The sequence below is a fragment of the Corvus brachyrhynchos genome, unplaced genomic scaffold, assembly GCF_000691975.1.
Source record: "Corvus brachyrhynchos isolate BGI_N302 unplaced genomic scaffold, ASM69197v1 scaffold114, whole genome shotgun sequence".
Taxonomy (NCBI): domain Eukaryota; kingdom Metazoa; phylum Chordata; class Aves; order Passeriformes; family Corvidae; genus Corvus; species Corvus brachyrhynchos.
In genome coordinates, this window is record NW_008238337.1 from 6,073,527 (window position 1) to 6,096,105 (window position 22,579).

At 42.8% G+C, this 22,579-nt stretch overlaps 1 protein-coding gene across 1 annotated transcript in view; it reads right to left on the minus strand.

Annotated features, from left to right (window-relative positions):
• The window catches only part of GALNT9 (polypeptide N-acetylgalactosaminyltransferase 9), a 131,862-nt gene that overhangs the window by 52,394 nt on the left and 56,889 nt on the right, over positions 1-22,579 (minus strand). The window contains exons 5-6 of the mRNA XM_008634089.2: positions 20,865-21,062; positions 13,555-13,672 (exon numbers count right to left, since the gene is read on the minus strand). Of these exons, the coding sequence (XP_008632311.1) occupies positions 13,555-13,672; positions 20,865-21,062 (316 nt within the window). The remainder of the gene's footprint in view (positions 1-13,554; positions 13,673-20,864; positions 21,063-22,579) is intronic.

A 22,579-nucleotide genomic window follows, 5' to 3' on the forward strand; every position in this document is an offset into this window, starting at 1 on the left:
GGATTAGTTCTTGAGACCTTGAGGGTTTCAGAGACTTCTCCCTGTGCATCTGAGTTTGGCCCTCCTTCGACTCATTAATCAGATTCTATTTGCCTGCACCTCTGTGTTCATTTCCTGAGGTCACTGTTTCAAATTTTTCTTTCAAATGCATAACACCTCTAGAAGTCCTTACTCTACCATCTTTCTACAGTCAGAGGGGATGTCAAAAGAAAGCTCTATGATCAAAAAAGGTTAATTTCCCGACAAAACATAAGCCTCTTCTACTTTTCCTCTGAATTAATTTCTGTTCAAACTAAAACCTTTCCTTTACATTCTCACTTCATGTCACAGACAGGATTCTTTCAATTAAAAAGGCATCTGTGTTTTTCTACCCCGGGTAATAGGTTTTCCCCTTCTCATCTAGTTTAGGCGTCTCCTGTTAGGCAAGAAACTCCTCAAACCTCTAATGCTTCTCTTACTTTGAACATCCATTGTGAAAGACATTTATGAGCTTTCCTGGGAGTTGCTAAGGTACTTAAGAGGTCTGGTGTCCACAGCAGCACTGAGCTCATAAGTCACTGGCACAGCTAGAGGAGAATGTGGAACATTAAGGCCTGGTGGAGCTGAGCCAGGAAAGGCGGAGGGAGGGATAGGAGAGGGATGAAACAGAATGAGATACATTGGCAAGGGCAGGAGACAGAAGGTAGAGAGAAAATCTAAAGACTTGCCAGAAATAAAGGATTTAAGACTGGGAGAAAAGCTGAACCAAGGTGGGTTGAATTTTCAACACCTCCCTTGCACAGCTCAAGATGATTCAGTCGTGGCCATTTGTCTCACACACTTCAGTGGCTCATCTCCACTATCCCCACAAAACACTTCCTTTGTTGCCAGCTCCATGTGTGGATTGCAAAAGATATCCAAAGCCCCAAGACTTCCCTAGAGAAGATTTCGTGAGTGCTGCTTGCATACCACACCTTCCTGCCAGGGCTGACAACTGAGCAAAGTCAAACATGTACCTCCCTCTGCATCTCATTTTCATGGTTCTCAAGCTGGGGCCTGACACACAACCAGTGTGGTTACATTTACACCTTCCTTAGCCCTGCTCTGGTTCTGTATGTTGAAACACTACCAGGCAGAACCGACAGCAGATCCATGTTTACCCCAGAAACTATTGTGAAAGCACCTAGAGATAAATAGGGATGTGGCTGACAGTCAGCCCTTCACATCTAGACTCTAGAAAAAAAGTCAGTGTCCCATGAGGTATACAGAATGACAACATTTTGTGTAAAGATCTAAAAAAGCCATCTTAATAAGTGCAAGAATTTGCTATATTTTCATATAGAAACTGCATTTGACATGCCAGGAATGTTGCTCCAGTAAGATGGACAACAGGCTATGCTTAATTAAAACAGGCAGAGGGAATGGAGAGAAAGTAACTTACAGCACACTGGCACATCACTGCATCTTCCTGAAGAGATACTGAATAGGGATTAATGAGGAAAGAGAAAAATGAACCACATTTCCCTCAGCAATTATTTTTGCTGTGCTTCCAGCTGGAGATAACCACGAGTAACCTGTACGAATGAAAGCACCTACAGTGCTACTGAGCAGTGACACAAGCCTGGGTCAGAATGCAGCTTTCCAAAATCACTTCCCACTTCTCTGCAGCCCAGAGAACCCCTCAGCACAACTCCAGGAGCAAAACACATTGACCCTCAAGTTAAAAAATGGCCTAGGGAGGAGCTGGGAAGGAGGAGGCAAGGAAAAGTTGGAAAGTTAATGGACTGATTCAGTTTATGCCAGGTCTGGCTTAAATTGAGGGTGCTCACAGCAGAACACTTGGGGCTTGGCTCCATGATCTATTATCCACAACTCCAACCCCTCCAGGGATGGGCCAGGTTCATTTCAAGCAGCTGGCACTACCATAGGTAGTTTCCAAACTGACTCTACCAAGACTCCACCTCTTCTCTCAGGAGGTGCCTGGCAAAGCTTGTTTTGACACAGAATCATCATAGCCATGGCCCCATTCTGCTGCTCTGCCCCAGATCAGAAAACTAATGGATATTGTGAGCAGAAACAGGGAAGCAATTTTGTAGGCATGCAAAAAATATCCTTAATAATCTCTGCAGCCTTTTTGACTGAAGATGGTTCGACTCTTACGAGCAAATCCCTCCACATTTCATTTGGCATGTGTTCAAGAAGCCCCAGTTCTAGCAATACTAATGCTTCTCTCTTATCTATTTACTTCAACAGCTTTTTTTTCTGCGATTCTTAAGTCTGGCACAATACTTCCCTGGCCCTCAAAATATAATCTTCATTCTCCTCCCTATCGCTTTGTAAACATTTTTTTTTCTCTCTAATACCAGTAATCAGAAAAGCACACATTTTGAGGCTTGGAGACACCTGCCTGCATTGGCTAATCTTCCCAGAGCTCCTCTATGATTCTCAAAATCCTTCTTGCTAGGCAATTTGCTTCTTACCACTCAGCACCATGGCTGACCCTCCTTTCTGTCATACACCCCATTTTCTCATCACTGTTCTTAACACCCTCCTTAGCATGGTCTGTGCAGGATTTCACCCATATGGCAAAGATCTTGTAACAGGAAAGGCCCTTTCTCTCCCCCAGCCTTTTCTGTCTTGATCTCTGTCTACCTCACCTTATTTTTACATTGAAAAGGCATTTCGAGACAAGTAAAAATCCTTTTAGTAACTCCTTCCATTCTAACACTACACATGTATTGAAGATGTATCAATTCATCACAGAACCCAAACATTTTGGCATATAAACAAGAGATTTGTAATAGTCTCTTTTAAATTATACATATGCTATTGATTATGTATATTAAAGGGGCAATTTATGTGCAAAACTGGTGGCTGTATATTTATAGTTAAGACAGTGGAGCTATGCAGAACCTTCACAATGAAAATTTAAAATCCACTGGATTCAGACTCTGTTCTGATTTCATTTTGTAAAATCGACTGAGGCAAACCTCAAAAAGAGTTTCTCTCTTTCATTCTCTTGCTACAAAATATAGCAAGATACCATACCTTTCTGCTTTTGGAGAGAAAAATGCTTCTGCATTTGAAATTGGGCATTTCAGATTAACTGCACTGTGAAGCTCAGTGTCTCGGCATAAATCCAAGTATTTCACAGAAGCCCTTGTGAGGAGGAATGGCCCAAAATGAGCACTAGCCCATGATCTCTACTTACATATAAATATGGATACACAGACTTATATACACAAACACACAGATGAGTTATCAAGATGGGGAGACAGAATGTGTACATGATGCTGCAGAAAGAGGGCATGCTTAATTAAAGGATATCAGTAAAAGAACAAGTCTAAATGTCTGTGACAAAAAGTCTGGCTTTGCGATGTGTCTGATATTGGAGAGGATTACAATATTTGATTGTAGATTTAACGAAACTGGAAGTTCTTGGACAGAGATACATGAAATAGGATCCAAACACCCCACCCTATCCTCAAATTCTTTTCACAGGCTCATTTAGCAATCAATAAAAGAGAAAAAACGCTTAGTAAAAATAAAATTAACTAGTGATTGACATTGCTAATATTTATGCATAATATGGAAATTTAGCATCCCAGTTATGTTTTACAGGAAATCATAGGGAAGAAAGCATGTGTCATGTGTCATGTGAGTTTCTCTGAATATCAGCCTCGGTTTCTAAGTAAAAAGACCCTGCAAAGCAAAGATCTGACATGCAAAAGTCAGTTGTGGCTCGACACTGTTCAGCATAGCATGACAACATATCAAGAGCCACTTCCAACGCCTTCTACTTCTGTTTTACTGTAGTTAGAGACCTGCTTGCTGTTTGTCCCCTCTTAGGACCCAGAAGGCCTGAGCCCAGGCCATTTTAACACCCCTGGAAGGGTGGGGAGGGCAGTGGGTGGGAAAGGCAGCCGAGCTCTCTCGCTTCACAACTCACAGCAACCCAAACTCCTTCTGACAAAGGAAATCAATACGACAGGCGGAGACGTGTCCTGGCTTGGCACAGAATCTCAAACGAACAAAAGTCCTCCTCCTGCCTGAAGAGTACCCCCTGAGTACTGTATCAAAGCTCACCTCATTTAATGCAAGCATCTGCAGAGGGTATTTTCCCCTCCAGGCCTTCCACGTCCTTCTCTAACATTTACTGTTTGAGATCAGTAGTCTATATAATTTATCGCACCTGTCAAGGCTAATTTATTCATGCGATCTGGCAGTAATCAAAAAGGCTGAGATCGATGTGCCAGCAAACCCTGACATTTATTCATATTTTAAAGTCCCATTTGACCTTGAACTGCAGCTAACTGGAGCTGAACTGTCAGCAGCTCTCTGAGGCTCACGGGGTCTGGCAGATTGGCGCCTCTCGGCTCAAGGCACGATGTCAGGGCAGCAGACGCTCAGGCCAGGAGCAGGAAAGGCTGAGCCACAGACAGAGGGGTAGGGAATACAGCACCATTCACAGCTCAGTGGTCACAGACCCACCAGCCAGCCCAGCATGTGCACCAGTGCAGCTCGAGACTGCACAGTCCTGCAGTACAAGTGTTCAGCAGCCAAGAGATTTCTTGACAAGGGGTAAGAAGGGTGAGGGAGGGGAGTGAAGAAGGAATATGCCACGTGTGTGCATAAACAGGACACCCCACTTGTCCTCAGCAGACTGCTGCCAGACTGGCCCCAAGGGATGTCCTTGGCAAGTTGAGGGGAGGCAGAGACAGAAAATGACACCACCTCCTCTCCTCGGGGGAACAGGGACAGCAGCAGTGACCTGGCCACAGAAGATTATATCAGAAAGTCTGCAACCCACCAGCTACCTGCCAGCACAACGTGGCAACATCAGCTGGAAACAGGAATAGAAAAGACAGATCTCAAGAGGATTGCTTTGAATGTGCTCTCACACTCCTACTCAGACCCAGGATTTAGGACTCACTCATTCCTTCTGAAGTCCATCACCCTTGTCCTTTTTTTCACTCAATCAGGCCCTAAAGGAACACAGGAATTTCAAGCAGAGTTCTTACAGTGTATGCACATGCTGTAACCTCCAGTAATCATTTCAGGTTTTGAATGCAGACCAATTAGTAGAGAAATACAATAAAGTTTATTGTAAATAGTTTCAGCCTGGCTCTGCCAACAAATGACTCTCAGACTTCCTGTGAGGACATCTTTGGAGCCTTCTGCCTCAGCTTCCCCTTGGCTTAATGAAACCAAACTCATTTACCTGCTTCCTCAGAGTGTGCCAGAAATTACAGACATGCTCTGAGGTTATTGAATCATTTGTTTTTCTTCTGATAGGAAGATATTTGTGCAAATGACATTCTCTCAGAGACACAGAGGAAATCTAAGTGGCATTTTAGGTAGAAATATGCGGCTACAGTTTTACCAAAACACGTGAATAAATTATTTTATCACAGTCAAAACACTTGACTATGGGATATGCAGTTGCACCCAAAACAGATTTTGCAAATATATTTTCTTGCTTCTGTGGGTTCTCCTTGGCTCCGTTTCTCATGCTATAAATTCTGTAGGTCATATTAAGTATGATTTTTCAGTGAGATCTGCTTTTTCTAAGCCTAGAATACAAATAGAAACGACAGTTATGTCATTTTGTGTTTGTTTTCCTCTCTTTTAAATAGCTAACGCCTTTCCTTTACATTGAAAGAAAGCTACCAATGGAAAGCAATTGGCATCTTGACCAATGCTTTTGTGCACATTAAATATATGTCTAACACTGCCATGAAATCTAATCTGATGTTCATGGAAGAGAAACAATGACACATGAGGATGCAGAGGGAATTTATCTATGTTTATCTACACTGGCTGCAGCATGCAAGCAGTGAAACTACACAGAGAGCTATGTTACAATAAATGTGCTAATAAAGCTTTCCAGCCGACCTGCTTCCCTGTTTTTCCTATGCAGAAAACAAAATTTAAGAGTATCTTGACATTTTGTGGCTCTAAGTGTTTTAATGAAGTTTTTTTTCTGTCTGTGCTTAGCCAGATAGGAATCTGGATCCCTATTCTGGCTCCTCTAGGGGGAGGTGCCAGACCTCACTCCTCTGGGAGCTCTTTGGGGGAGAAGCACCAACTACACCTCTCACTGCTGGCTAATCTGCTGCTGCCTTCACAGAAAATGCTCTTTCAAGCACAGTGTTAAGCTGCCTTTTTACCATGTGTTACACACAATGCAGATAATGATAAATTTGGCACCAAGGAGTGGACCTTTATCCAACAACACAGCTACATGCATTATTCCTTCCCTGCTCCTGCTCCTCAGCTCAGAGGTACCTGTCACACAGGCCAGCTCAACATGCTTTGCCTTAATCAGGTGACACTAGTGCAAGGATAATTATTAGTCAGTTAGATATTTCCTTAGCAGACCAGAAAATGTACAGAAAAAAAATATATTACCTCCCAAAATCTTCCAGGCAGAATTAAAACAAAGCCAAGCAAACCTAAGCCCCACAACTCTTAGCCTTCCAAACCCACAACTCTCAAAGATCAGCTCTGTTACCCTCATGCTCCCATGACAAAAACACTTCCACTTGCCAGTGGTGACGACTTCATGTTTAATGTCATAAATAATGGTGACCTCAACACTCCTGCAAGGGTAACACCTCAGCTGTACGTTTAAACATCTACAACCCCACCTCCAGACCCTGCACTCAAGCCTGGAGGAGCCTATAAATCTGACAGCTCAGCCCTAAGGCTAAAAAGAACCTTCCCAAATGAAGTCACCTACGTGGAGGTACCTGGGAAAACCAACACAACCACACACAGTAGCCCTGGGCACTGCCAAGGGAAGCAGTTTGGACTTTGACCCTCGCATCCACCAGCTGCTCCTCCAGCACTTACCCAGGCTGCTGGTCTGGGTTGGAGAACCATCAGACAGGATGCTCCTCCAAGCCAAATCTTTGCTCCAGCTGCAGAAACCTGGACTGCAAGGACTCCTCCCATCTTAAGAGCCGTTTATATTTCCTAGAGATTCCTGATTAAACCTCTCATCCCCAGAAAAATGAGCACCAACTGGGGAGCTACTCAAAAAGTCAATTAGGAAACAGGCATCCCCTGCTCTGGGAACAGCTGGTATCCTGGATCACTTTCACATCTCATTTTTTGAGTGGAAAAAGGATGCTTTCCACAAACCCGATTTTTCATCTTTTTTAATAGTTTGGAGAGAGATTCAAAATGGTTCCAGAAAAACTCAAAGAACTCTTTTGCCAGGTGTGCTGGGACCAAACTAAAGACTGACAGCTGGGCACCTCTGGGTACAACATAGCCCAAGCCAGGCTTTCAGTAATCAGCATCAAAATTTAGAGTTCTACAGACCATTTGGAGTTCTGGATGAGCTGTTATTTTGCAACACAAAATATGTTGTATCAGAAAGTTTCTGACCAGCTGTAGCTCATCTCTAGTGTTTGGTTCAGACTCATCATTAGGCAAGTGAAACCTATTTCAATCTCAACACAATTAACACTCCTCTTCATTTTCCCTCTCTCTCTCTCATTCAGTTCACACTTGCCTCTGAAAAGGAACCTGTGTTAGATTTAGATCAAACCATCAGGAAAGTGGCTGAGAAGAAAGTGGCAAAGACTAAAGGAAGCATTTTCTTTCCTCAGTTCTTTCACTGTCGATCTCTTTCTGAAATTTCCAGCCCTGTGCTTTGATAATGTCCTGGTACATGAAAGAGTTTGTAACATAAAATGTTACACTCGATGGAGCATGATGTGATATTGGAGCCAAATGGCCAGATGCTCTTTTCTGAGCTATTTCCAATGCTCCCACTTTAGAGAGTGTTTTTAAGGGTACTCACAAGCTCCAGTCCTGTAGTGTGCTGGCAATTTCATGCTAGAGCACCACTGTGCTGTGTTCTGATGAAACCATTGTTTTCCATGCTAGGTTAAAGTTATCCTCAATTTAATAAAAAGAAAATTAATGAAGAAAATAAGAAAGAAAAGGAAAAAGGACAGTATGCTTCAAAGAAATTGCAGACAGGCAGGGCTCTGTCCTCCAAAACCAGGTTCATACATCCTATTAAAAATACAATTAGGACTATATTAATGATCTGGTCATAGAAAAACCCAAGTACTCTTAACTTCATCAGAATGGGCCCAGGGCCCCATTTTAGCTCTTTGGCTTTGCTTTACACTCTTTGCACATCCTGTTCTTTCAGGCGGGGGAAGACCCTTTACAGAGGAAACCCTCTGGTTTGAAATGTGGCTGAGGTCAGACATTTGAACCCTGTCCCCAGTGCTGGTTATCACTGGAATCAGCCTGTCCTCATCTGCTTTCCCACCATTTTCTTGTTTGCTGGCAGCACTGGATCTGTTTCGGGGTGGGGATCTGACCTCAGAGCTGGGATCAGAGTCCCTGGCACTGCTGACAGCTCCCTTGCAGTTGTTAATGCAGTTCTTGCCCTCTGCAGCACATTGGGACTTTGGCCATGGAGGACCACCAGCGGTGACTCCAGGTGCCTTTGGACACTCCAGGGCTCAGCAGCCTGGGATTTAATGCCTGCATGAGCTCCTTCCCTTGCCACGAAGCCTGTCCCCTTTTCCAGACAGAATGCATTGCTGCTGTACACAAATGTCAAGCCTAATCCCATCCTGCCTGAATCTGTGCAACTCCAGTGGAATTAGAAGATGCTGAGCACTCGGCTGTGCTGAGGACCTGGCTCATCACTTATGCACAGCACCACAGAAGCAACTGCTCCAATCCCTGCTCTGAAGAGGGAAGGGAGCTGGGAATGAATGTAATCCAGGCACCATGACTTCAATCCTTTCATGATTTCTTAAAGCTTGGCTTTACAAGCTTAGGATTCTTTTACCTTAGGAAATAGCTATAAACCAGCTAAATTAAACTGGAGATGGAAAAAGGGGACACCTTCACTTATACCGTTTATCTGGAGCGTGAGACCTGGGAGATTTATCACTGAGATCTTTGCAACCTCAGCAGTGGGGCAACTTCCAATAACAGCAGATTACATCACTTACTAGGATTTTGCTTAGGCAGTATAGAACTGCTCAGAAACATTTTAATAGCATTTAACTTCATGCTGAAAATGCTGATTTATTGCACTCCAGTGTGAATAGGCATGTCTCAGGACAGAGCACACTACATTTTCAGATGTTGGCAATTGTGGGGTTTTGTTAACATCATTTAAGTGATTAAAGGCCTTCCCACTAAAAGGCTTTAAGACCTTTAATTCAAAACGGAATTAATTTATACTAAAAATTACAGCTTGGGAAAGGTCAAAATAAAAATGAAGTATTTTTGTATTCACCAAAATAAGACAATTTGATTAACCTCTATTTTTGTACAATTTTCACTTGTTACCACAGCATGTGTGAAAAAATGGTGGAATTTTGAGTAACTCACCAGAACTGGGTTTCTATTTAGCTCTAAGACTGGGGACCTGGCCTCATGAATCACACAGAGCAAAAAGCATTGTCCAGAATCCAGAATTAAAGTTTGCTATACATAAACCTTGTGACATTTTTATTACAGCATACCAGTCTGGAATCTGCATTTAAAACACTGACTGCTCAAAGGAATCTAAATCTCTTTAGCTAAAGGTAATAAAATGAGGTCAAAAATTCACTACTCAACAATCTACCATTAGCATTTCTGCTCAGAAAAAATGTAGTTCATCTATTGTTAAAGAAAGTAAAGGCAGGACATATAAGATTGGAAAGTATAATGATTTGCTTGTGTATGGAAGTCCATTAGGTAATGAGCTTCATTTCCTCATAAAGAGATTTCGGTGCATCTGCATCATGATTTTTTTACAGTACACACAGTACTTGTGTAAGCCAGGGGTGGGACTGCATTTCTGTTCACACAACCCGTGGTTTCAGCTGGGCAGCCCGGCCTCCATCACCAATTAAATCACAACACCAGAGAGCACACGGGGTCTGAGCTGGATCCTGCTTTGGGTCAGCTCTTTTCAATCCTGATTAGCTGTGTGTTCCCAGGGCCATGCCACTGACAGTGGCCACAAAACTGGCCAGAGTTACCTGGGACACACCTGCTGCTGCTGACACAGTGCTACTGAGAATAGAGCAGCCTGGCCTGTTGATGCTGGCCATAAAAGAAAAGAAGTTTTACTTGAGGTTATTAATGGGGTGAGATATTTTTCTATTTAATTTGTTTGGATTTTTAAGGGTGGCAGCAGAATTTAATTTCTGCTAGAGCATCCTTTAAAATAAACACTTGATCTCTTCCCACCCACCATTACAGCTGATGGGCACAAAGTAAAAAGAACAGCAATTCATTCACCTTATCACGGGAGCACCAGAGGAAGCGAGGGATCCTTAGTGCAATGATTAATGACTCACTATAAAAAGATGCATCATAAACTGCTTGTATTAGGTTAAATCATAAACTAGGCATTTAATGTTTATACGATCCCTTTCTAAATAATTAAGTGTGTCTGTGGCTCCCACTAGGAATGGAACTCACATGATGCTTGCAAACCACGCAGTTTCTTACAGGGTCACAATTTAGGACCCTCACTTAAAGGGATCCCTGTCTTTCTCCACATTCAAGCACTGCTTGAATTTCTCTTCCTGCTGGGACATCTCTCTGTACTACAGGTCAGAGAGACCATTTGATGTTCAGGAGCAGCAAAGAAGATCTACCCTGAATTAAGAGGCTCTTCTTCAGCCTGTGCTCATGAAGGGCAACTCATCCACAGAGGAGTCAGCCAAGACTGGATGCTGTAATTTCCTGTGTTTAGGTGCTAATAATAACTCCCATCAGCTTCAGTAGCTGGTTGGTGAACAGTGAGAGAACAGCACCATTTGTCCTAACAGAATTCCCCTGGATTTATCCACCTTGCAGTGAAACTGTCACCTTTGAAAAATATAGTACAAGATGACATTCTGTAAGTGTCCATCTATTTCCTTACACTCACAAGCCTGCAGATGTGTCCATCGCCCTTTTACTTCCCAGAACAGCTGGTGCTTTTTCTCAACCAAACCAGGATCTCCCTCTCTTGGCAAACAGACATTGGCTTCAGTGTAAAGTTGCCCCAACAGGAGAACGTTGCAGCTCTAACCACTGTGAAGTTTACACAAAAAATGATAGGAGTTTAGAGAAGAGCTGCAGAGGCCTAAATATTTTCAACAGGCATAGTAGTAGCCCCAGTCTGTTGCTGCACTGCTTATTCAATATAGAAAATCACCTAGGTTAATTATTTAAATATTTCCATCTATGGAATTTAGAAAAGGGCAAAGCCAGCTGTGAAATACCCCAGATCATGATTTTTTAATAAACAATAGATTTAATGGGAATTAGCTGAGTTATCAAACAATATCCTCCCAAATCAGCTCATTAGTTTCACTGAGTTTTCCTATTTCAATTCATTAAAACAATTTAAACAAGGGTTCACTAGATGCAATGTAATCTATTTCAGACACTCCAAACCTAATCCCTTTTCTTTTAGCAGTAACATGGTAATAGTTTGCAAAAATGTTTTAAAGGATTATTGTTACAGCTATTTCAAATAGGGATTGTTTTCAGCCAAGCATGTGCTACCACTTTTCTCTATGTCTTATTATTTATTATTATATTAATTTTTGTTCTTTACTTATTCATTCATTTATTCATTCCTTTTTCTGTCTCTCATTGCTTTACACAAGCAGTCACACGTGGTCAACAGCATCCCTCTGGGCAGGTGTGGGGGATGCACCAAATATCCCTGCATGGGTCACTGCACCAGGCCCTTGGAAAGAAGTGATTTTTTGCAATGTACTTGCAGGTTCTGGAGTTAAAAAAACCCCCAGCTTGGTAAATTCACAGTGGTTTTATAAATAGCCTGGAGAGAAGGGAGAAGGTTCCTGTGCATTTTCATGCTGTTAGTTTCTGACAGCTCTGAAAGACACACAGGAGGGGATCACACACAGGATTTGCAAATTAGGAGGCAGACACTGTATATCACTTACCATGATGGATCCAGGCTGGAAACACAGAGTAACAGACCCATGCTATGGACACACAGCTTATTTCAGATTGAACAAACTCATACTCTTGTACTTTCATAAAACCTTTTCCAAACAGTAGGGTTAGTTTTTCTTATAGGGCAAAAAAAAAAAAACCACCAAAACCCCAAACAAAACAAAACCCAAAGAATGAGAGCTGGTTTCTAGATCTAAGATTTCTGCAGGCTTTAACAGGTTCCCTATCCCTGAAAACCTGTCCTTGCTCACTTCAAATCCTTGTCTCTTCAGGCAAGTGCCATTTCATAATCCTATTAAAACCTTTGCCTCTGTTTACCAGGAGCCCTAATCGGACTCAGCAAGTGCTCCTCGTTTAAGGAGGAGCGACAGCTTTCAGATTTCTTAGGAGGCTTATTCATCAACCACGTCAGGGTATTGCCAGAGTGTTCAATCTATTCTCGGAGCAGCCATGTGGAGAAAGTTTCAAACAGCTCAAAGCCCTGCACAATGATAAAGGAAAGCTCACACAATCCTTGTAATAGCCTGACCCTCTTAAGGAAAATTGGATGATTTGTGGTAGCAGTTTTTCTGTCCCCTATGTGAATTCTGAACCTTAAAGTATAAGCAGTGTATTCACACAGTCCCATTACAAACCCCATCCCTCTTGCAATGCTGGAATAACAAATACACACCCGTGTGTGAAAATAAACTCTTGCTGCAGTGACCTTCCTCCTCAGTCCAGTGGTGTGAAGGAGTTTGTAGCCATTTTAGAAAAAAAAGAGTCAGATAAAGAATGGACTAATTTGATGTTCAATGTTTCACCATGAGCAGAATATATGCTTTAATGAGCACATTACATGCACCAGGGACATGTTACTGGGAAGCAGGGGATAAAGAGTAGAGGGAAAATAATTAAACAGCCAGCTTTATAATGAGGAAACTCTGTTCACGCAACATTAAGCAGCCTAATTTTCAAATGCTAAGCAAAAACATATTCCTTGGACTTCAGGAGGACTTGCTGGCAAGCACCCCCTTGAAAACAAGGGCAAGGGATCACAGGTATCAGACCTCCCATAGGTCCAGGGTGCAGGGACTGATGTTGTTCCAAAGTCATCTGCCCACACTTTGCACTGGCCTGTCCGACAGGACTGAATACCTGTACCCTGTAGTTCTTATTCTACAAGGAGGATCCTTAGAGTAGCAAAACATCCCAGCATTCATAATGTGTTTATGATGAACATTACAACTGACTTCAACCAGCCTGGCCTTAGTTTTCTGTAGGAATTGCATCTGTTAGACCATACCTGTGCAACATCAGCTAAGGGCAATGAGCACATGGAGACTTAGAGTGGCTGTTTGCACGAGGAAAGATACTGGGAAAGGAGAAAATCTTTCTCATTGGTTCAGACACTGACAGAATGAACCAATAAAGCATATTTCTGACTGTTATCAGTTCTCTCCCGGCCCGTAAGGCCAGGAACATTCATTTACTGGCACTGTCACTTCCAGATAGTGTTGCAGCCTCAATTACTCCAGCATGATAGCCCATCAGTCAGACAGCAGCTCTGCTGGGCCACAAGCTCCCCAGCACTCTTTGAAAAGGGACGCTGCACAAGGTCTGCTCCTTGTTACTCACTCTCATGCCTAATTCGATGTTTTCTCCTCCATAGACCTCCATTCCAGGGTCGAGCAAGCCAATCTCACCAAAATACTCTCGGTCGACCACAAAAGAGCATCCAATCATGGCTGGTGTCCTGCACAGAGAGATTAAAGCAAAAATTTAATTGATTAGCTATTACAGACCCCACGTCAGAACAAATTTGCACAGATTAAACAGTTCTTAGTCTTCTAATTAACATTTTAAATTTACCTATAGCATCAATCACATGGCACTTCATGGATGCAAGAAATTCCAGTACTACTCTATTTGGTGCTGTAATTTCTGAAGACTTTCTGTTCAATCATTCTCTAGTTAGAAGTGGTCTCAAGGCTCTACAAAAACCACCCAGGGTTCTCTGTACTCCTGGCTGGGCACTTCCATCCTCTGTTGATGCATATATTTATACACCAGGATCTTTGCATTTATAAATTCAAGTTATTTGATAAAATGCATTTTCCTGATTATACTTCCCAGAGCCAAGCCTGGAAACAGACTTGCCTAAAAAAGCTGAGAGCTCTCCTGTACACAGGATGAGACATATCCTATATACATCTTGATTTCACATCTTGTATCACTGAAAAGATTTCACATCTTGTATCACTGAAAAGCAGATCTTAGGCTAACAAGGAATAAATTTGGTCTAGAAACTGAAATAAAAGGAGTACACAACCAAGGTAAGGAAATTCAGTACCTTTGCAATGAAATAAGCCTCTTAGGGAATATTTCAGGTGTATTTTTTAAGTTTTAGCCATGATAAAAGAAGGAAGGAGATGGGGGGAAGAAACACACACCACTTTCTTCATTTTCTTTTTTGTGTATTTAAAGCTAAACACAGGCTTCAATGGATCAAGGCATCACTGCTTTGCAAAACTGAGACGCTAGTTTGGGCTTAGACTCATTCTCTTTCCAGCCCTTCCTCCCTCACAAAAATCCTCTGGAGGCAGTTCCTTACAGCAGTAGGATGCTCCCATGAGGACATCCCCTCCCTTTCTAATGAGGAGCTGCACTGCCAGGCTTTGCAGACTGCTCTCAGGTGCTGGAATCTCTCTCTGGGGGATGGATTTCTGCAGCTGCTGGCTCTGTCCATTAAAACACTGAGTTGTTAATTGAATGGGGGTGGGAAATACATTTTAGATGCAACTATATAATCATCACTCACAGATGAATGCCACTGAGGACTGTCTTTGCAACTCCCTCTCTCCCTTCTAGCATTTATTTCTGCTCATTATATATATTCAAATATAGACTTCACAAACCTTCATGGCTTTTTCAGAAAAAAAAAGTGTTTTCAGGACTGAGCAACACCAGCAGCACAAAGACAGAAGGAACCATATCCAGCTTTTATAATTTTATACTGGACTACAGTGTCACACTGACATATTGCAAACATTTTTCAAAAAACCTGCTTGAAAAAAAGCTCAAGGCCCTCACTTGGTGCTAAAACTGGGTTTTTCCAGTACCTGAAATACTCCAGTCCATCCACTTTTTTAGTGCACCCACCACTTTTAGTGCAGTGCAGCAGACTCATCTTGAAAGCTGGAAATGGCTACATGAGCAGAAGCAGCTGTGTTAGCACCTCTTACCCACTGCTCACTGCCCAGGGGGCAGCACTTGAGAAGGTGAGTGCCCTTAGCACTTCACAGCTTCAGAGCACAACATATGAACCTGCTTTATATAAAACAACCTTTTTCCTTAATCATGCACCTTCTAGTAAAACAGCAATTAGAAGTGCACTGTTCTTTACCAACACCTCAAAGGTGTTGTGAAACTTAATTGATCTGTGGAATATTCTTTGACACAATGGAGGATGCTATAAGCATCAATTATAATCAACAGAAGCACTCAAAGGATAATGTGGGAAACACAGCAAAGTGGGTTTTGCCACTAAAAGCTTAAAATGCAGCCTAGAATTGTATTGATTCTGCGCTGGAGTAAGATACAGCATAGTCAGTTTGGGGGAATTACCTGATAGCACTGTTGTAGCAAGGGAGACACACAGAAACACTGCTCTGGGTAATGCCCTGGGGAAAGGGAGGAAGCACAGAGAGGTTTCTGGTGGTGAACTCTCCCTCCCTGCCTGCCTGTGGCAGCAGGAAGAGAGGCCCTGTGTGAGGAGGGCAGTGCCTGGCATGGGATGGGGCACAGGGAACAGAGGGCACATTGGCCAGGAAAGAAAGGCACTTGCTGTAGGTGTGAGGCAGAATTATTTTGTGTCAGTGAGATCCCCACGAGCACAGCTCTGTTGCTAAAATTCCAGCGGGTGCTGACACCCATTTCTCCAGCCAGGTGCATCCCTCCCCTTCACAGACAACCGAAGGGAGTTGCCTGGGGGGGCTTCATCCAAGAACAAGTGAAGGAGAAAGTGATGGCACTAAGCTGACATACTGCATGTGATAGTCAGTCTTCCTCTGCCTTATGCATCTGTCTCTCCTGCCTTAAGGTCAGCACATATGTATATTTATATATTTATATATATATATGTGCACAATACAATCAGGTCACATTTGAAAGAGTTTCCTGAGCAGCCAACTCCAATTTCCAGGAAAACTGACAAATGCTCACAATAAATACATAAATTCAAACACAAATAGAACCATAAATAAACATATAAGCATAAATGTATATATACAGGCATAAGGAGAGAAAAGGAGTTTCAAATGACACATCACACATCCTGTCTCTGAGCTTTCCACCTCTCCCAGCAGAGTGTTTCTTTGATTCAGGTTCTTAAGCAGCACCTCAGCCCTGGTCTGACATGTAAGTGGGGAAATCTGCATGGTACCTGCATAAGTATTTCTATTTTTCTTACAACTCATGTCTCCTGCAAGAAAGAGTCACACCAGGCCTTGAGAATGGAACTTAAGGACAGATTTGCTGCTCAGGAGATACAGGGGAAAAAAAAAAAGACAAGATGACAAGCTAATGCTCAGCTAGAAAGGCAGAGCAAATACAGGTGTAGAATAAGTCTCTGATGCCCTGTGGAAGTAAATTTTTTGGAACAGGCAGGACACCCATCAGAATGTGGACAAATAAAGCGAAACTGCTCTGTTACAGGCTTCTGTGAACCAGAAACTGAAAAGATGGCCATAAGCATTCAGTAAACAGTCACCAGCTTTATTATTACATGACAGCATGGTTTATCCTGAAAGACTTGACTTCCTAAGCTCAGGTACACAGGTGGATTTCTTCCCAGAGCAGTGAAGGCCCAGATTGGCTTCATCAGTATTGTTACTGCAGACCAGCACAGGGCCTGACTTGCATATGAGATGGGCACACACACCCCCACACAGAGGAGGCAGCACGAAACACTTCTCTGGGGGCACATCAAACTCTGATTTACGTCCATGAGCAAGGCACTGGCACTTTCTGGAGCGGCTGATGCAGTGCATGTACATACACATCCCTACTGGTACCAAGCTATGGCATATTAAAGCAGTAAGTGAGAACATATGCAACAATGAAATGCACCACTGCTGCTGGAGGAAGATAAAATGGAAAGCTGTGCAGTGCTTGGCTGGGTGAGGCTGACTAATGACTCTAATGTTAGTGGCTGCTGATCAAGAAATCAAATGCAGTGCAGTCCATCATCATCACGGCAGGTGAGGGAGGACGAGTCAGAGCCAGAGCTCAGAATACCAGAAACCTTCCTTGCTGTTCCAAAACCCAGAAAAAAAAATATACAGCATGCATTAAAAACCCCAGCTTGTTTCAATGCATAGTCCAATCCATTAGAAGCCCTCTGAAATAGGATCCTTTGTTACACAGTGTGTTGCCAGATGATAAGGACGTTTTGGGGCAGCGTGATCGCAGGAACACAAATGGAAAATGACGTGATGGACACAGCGTGTCAAAATAACAATCCTCATTTAAATCTTCACGTTACAGACATCTCACATCTCTAATGTCAAACATGTAAAATGGATTGCCTGCGGAAGCCAGCTCGGGGAACATCAATTGTTCTGAAGTTCAGAGTATTAACATGGGGGGAAAAAAAGAACCAACTTTAAAGTGCATCAGAAATCTTTACAAAATCTGACACTTTGTTCTTGCTATTTCTTTACCTTTGTTAGCACTTCAAGGCCACATCCCCTTTGTCACTTAGCTCACAACAGCTGATGTGACATTTTATGGTGCACACTTGACATGACTGCCTATGAACGCCCCACTGGCGTGAGGGACAGTTCCTGCTCTTTCCCAGCAAGGCTCTGAGTAGAATCACACCACTGTCAGTGTTCAAGGAATTAGAGGATCAGGCTTCAAATAGAAAAATTCTTAGGAAAGAAGCACATCTGTTGTGCAGTCCCAGAAGAAAACAGGAATTGGACCCTGCTTTCCAAATGCCTCACCCAATTCTGCACATCGATGATATTTATTCATACAATGCAAACAAGAGAAATGCCAGGGCTCTGATCCTCACTGATACCAGGGTACACATGTTCTTTAATGCTGAAAATCTCAAATCCCTTTGGGGATCTGGCAGGAAGTATTCAGCTACACCAACCACAAAACCAGTCACAGGCTTATTTGTTGCCAGCCTTTTCTTTCACAAAAAAACACAGAGAGGCACAAACCAAACCCAATACTTGCTGAAGACAGCATCAGAGAAAGCCTCAAGAGGAACAGTGTTAGCAAGGACTAAATGAACTTGCAGTTTTCATGCTGAAGAGCAGCTTTGCAATCTTATGCAAAGAATGCACTGGACACACACACGGATTCAAACCCCATCAAAATGCACCCATGTGCATGTCTTGCAAAGTGGACTGAAACAGGAATCATGGTTGCAGAATGTGGTTTGGAAAGCTGGTTACAAAACCAAAATCTGTACCAAACTAATGGAGATTTTTTTTAGAAGTTTGCTCACTAGCCTGACTTTGCCTTCCTTTGGAAAACACACTTGAAATATTTCACAGCTACTAAGTTCCCATCATGAGTGCTTTAAAATCTCAGTCCTAAGGACAGGATTCCTGATTGTTTTCATCAATAACAATCACACAGTCACTCTTTGCATTACCATAATTACACTGGTATATCACTTAAAAGCCACAAAATTGCATTGTATTTCCACGGGCAGGAAGAACACAACAGCCAAATGCTTTAGCAAATCCATCCAGGTGCTACAGCTTCAGAAGCCCCTCAGCAAGCAGTGCAGTGTGGCCATAAAGTGGCTGCTCTGCTCTCCTAGATCCCTGCCTTCAAAGAACTTGTGCCCAGGGAGACATGGAAGTGTCCACAGCTCCATGTGGATGTCTCTGCATTTTAGGACATGTAATTCTTGATTTGCAGAAGAGATGCTTAGGCAGCTGCAGTGTGTCAGTGCTCCTGATACTTGCCAGCAAGGGTTGGGTGTCCTCCTCCTTCTGCTGCTTGTCTCATCTGTCTCTGGGCAGTTTATGCACTATTGAATGGGAGGGTTTCTTCACTCGGGTTCAGAATAAAATTGCTGCTCTTGGGAGCCAGCTACTCGTGTGCATCAGATTTTAACACTGCTCAGTGCTTGAGTTTGGATTTGTTCACTTCTGTATCAGCCCAGCTCAGTGCCAGCATGACACCAGCAAGAGCTTGAACGTAAATCTGAAGCAAGTCCATGGTAAATCAGGCCCTTTATTACTGAGGTTTAACCTCTTAATTCATTCTTATCTGTTTATGTGATCATTGTCTCCAGAACAGAAGATACTCAAATACTGAAGCAGTCCATGTAAAAATTACTGCAGTGATTTCACATATAAACTCTGAGTCATGAAGTGTGCAAAACCTTTCAGGAATGAAAGCTTTGGATGATTAATTTTCCTTTATCAATAAACTTTCTCACGGCTGACTGAAACAGGTATAAAACATCTGCACCTTTAAAACAATGTGAGGTGAGCAGGGCATGTTATCCAGGAAAACTGATTTCCTAAGTAATTACTTCCCTGCTTATTGAGGTTTCAAGCCAAGCAAAAGGTCAGTGATGATGGACTGTGCTGTCCTGTAGTAAATAAGGTTAATATTACTGTATAGCTCTGTTTTGCAGTCACAGAGCATGAGAATGAACCTAAGTACAACTTGCAACACTAGCTCAAACACAGATTAAAATACTACTCTGCATAAGGGAAGGATCCTGTGAGGTGGTCCCATCCCACTGATCACTTAGAAATGGGATCAGTTTTTCAGTGTCTTTTCACTTCCAAGAGATCACTTGCATTTTTTCAGGTGGGTGTGTTGTTTGAAGTGGCTGGACAAACTCTTCAGGATCTGACAACTCAAGCTTTGCACTGGAAGTACATCAGCTCCTCTGCCAGAGCCCACACTGGGACCATACAGTAGAGTTTTAACTTAATTTAAGATGAGGCTGATATACATGAAAATGAAGATGACTTTAAGGTGGTAATTTGTGTCCTTCCTAAGAACTCTTAAAAATAAGAGCATCCTAAAGTGCATAAGAACTCTTAAAAATAAGAGCATCCTAAAGTGCATACTTGGGCTTCATATTTTTTAGCTTTTATTTCTAGAGTTGGTAACAACAGTACCCTTAACCCAGCACAATATGTCCCAGAGGAGCTGTTAGACAAGCATCTGTGCTGGAGATGAAAGGCTAGGAGACATGACTTTTCAAATGAAGGGGAGAGAAAGCCCTTTTCACATCAGTTCCAGTCTTCCCACTGTAACGATTCTCAGAAACACCTTCACAGTTCCTGTAACAGCATTTCCTCAGAAAATTCCATTTCTGTAATGTAAAATGTTCTCTTAAAGGGAAAAGTAAATTGACACACTGACTACATGGTCTGGTGATATTTCATTTTAAAATTCAACCAGTAGGAAAACTCTGAACATGTGCAAAGTTCTCAAGGGGAAAAAAAAAGAAAAAAAGAGCAACTCTCAAACAAAGCTCTTACTGGTGCTCCTGGGAAGCTCTGGTTTAGGCTGATGGCCAAGACTGCCTAAGAACCACAGAACAGGAGAGAAACCAGCCTCTTTGTAATCATATACACAATACCTTTGTTTCTCATGTACACAACGGGCCAGAGTCCACTGGAAAATAAAAGGTTAGATGAAAAGGATCCTGCTATCCTACCAAGGGCCAGAAAAGGTGCTTGAAGCACACACTTAGAGCCAGAGCACTTGTGTACATTGTGGGGCAGCTCTGAGAGGCAGCACATGCATCCACAGCTTTGTAGAGCCATCATTTTTCCCCAGTCTGTGTTACTCCTGCACAAAGCCTGCAGCCTCATTCACCTGAATTCCCCCTCGGCAGACAGCCGAGATGGAAACATCGCTCGGCCCAGAGTGACAGCACAGGGGAGATTTACCTGATGGGAGCTGACTCATCCCCTTTATCAAGCCAGTCCTGTGGTGGGATTATGTACATGCACCAGAGCCCCCAGTTGTAGCCGTGGGCTGCGTTGGCGTATTGCTGCACTTCAAAAGTGTTGTACTTGATATTGTCAATGGCGGGCAGGATGATCCGCTTGCGATCCTCCTTGATCCGGGTAAGCGCAGGTTCCGCCCTGAGAGCAATGAAAACAGCACAATGTTTTACAGCCATCCAGTAATCACAGCTCCTGCTTTGCAGGCTGATAAAATGAGGTTCTCTAATCCTGTGAGCGTGAGCCCAGCGAGTTGGAAAACCCACAGCATGGCAGAGAGGGACAGGGTACAGATCCCAGCCACGCGCTGCTGGGACTGCAGCTGGTGTGGGATACTGCACACAGCACCTGCACAGGAATTATCACCTCTGTGAAGCTGCACCAGAGTCTAACAAGACAAAATTTGACCAAACACTTATTCTGAGGCCTAGAGACTGTTAATTCATTTCACAATGGACAAATGTTGAGAGACACCATCACCACCAGCAGCTAAATGGTCTCCTACTAGCTACACCACCAGGATTCCTGGTAGCTATTAGATACTGGCTGACATGGCCCGAAGAACTAAACACACACCAGGGGCTGCAAGAATCTGAAGGTTACTCAAAGATTTTAATCCTGTTTCCCAAGACTGACCCCCATCAGATCTAGTCTGAATGACAAATGCGGCTGCATTATGCCTTCTAAAACCTCTTTGGTGAAGAGAAGATTTCAGGTGCCAGATGGTGCAAAAGCAGCGAACTGCAGGAAATGTTCCATCATTTCAAAAGGCTTTAAAACATCAATGTGCTTTCCACAGAAGCTACATCCCAAAAGGAAAGTAAAAAGCTTCAGTGCAAGCACACATTTCTGACCAAGGTAGTCTGAGTTTGCTCTGAATTTACAGAGAAACTGATCCAAAGATGTAGCAGACTTACATAAGGGTGGAAATCGCTCCTCAAAGCAGTATTAGAAAGAGCCACTGGTTCACTCCTTTGTAAGTGTGTTTCCCCTTGAAATAAGCTTTGAAGATTTTAAAGAGCTCTCACATGGATTTTTAAGGGAATGGAGGTTTGCTGCAACTCACAGACGTAGGAGGATTTGAACACTGATCTTTTCTCATTTCTCTTTTGCTGTTGGTCAGAAGGCAATTGCTCCTTTGTGGTTTCGATGTTGTTACCTCATATTTTGTTTTATTTAGTTTCTTACCATGAATTTTCTTGTGTAGGCCAACAGAAGATACTGCACCCTATTCAGACTCTCAATTCATATGGGTTTTTGGCCACACTTGTGCACCCCCATAGAGCCAGTGTGACCTCCCAGATCTGGATAAGCCACTTCCATTATTAGTACATTATATTTATGAGATTAAGTGTTTTAAAAACCAGTGGGTGGGTAGCAGAAAAACTCTTGCAAATCCAACAAAGCAGGGACAAATGCAGAAAAGCTGAATCTGCTTTGTTCTTTCCATCATGTTACCTCTGCTCATCAGCAGAAGAAAATACAGAACGATGGACATGTCATCACAAATCCAACGACTCCATGCATGGACACCGTAACCCTTGGGCATAAAGCTCTGCTGCTCCCTTCTAGACTCTGAAACAAAGGATTTCAAAATACCAGACAACAGGTACAGGTGTCACTAATTGTTTGCCTGGAAGAAGAATCTTCCTCTTCAA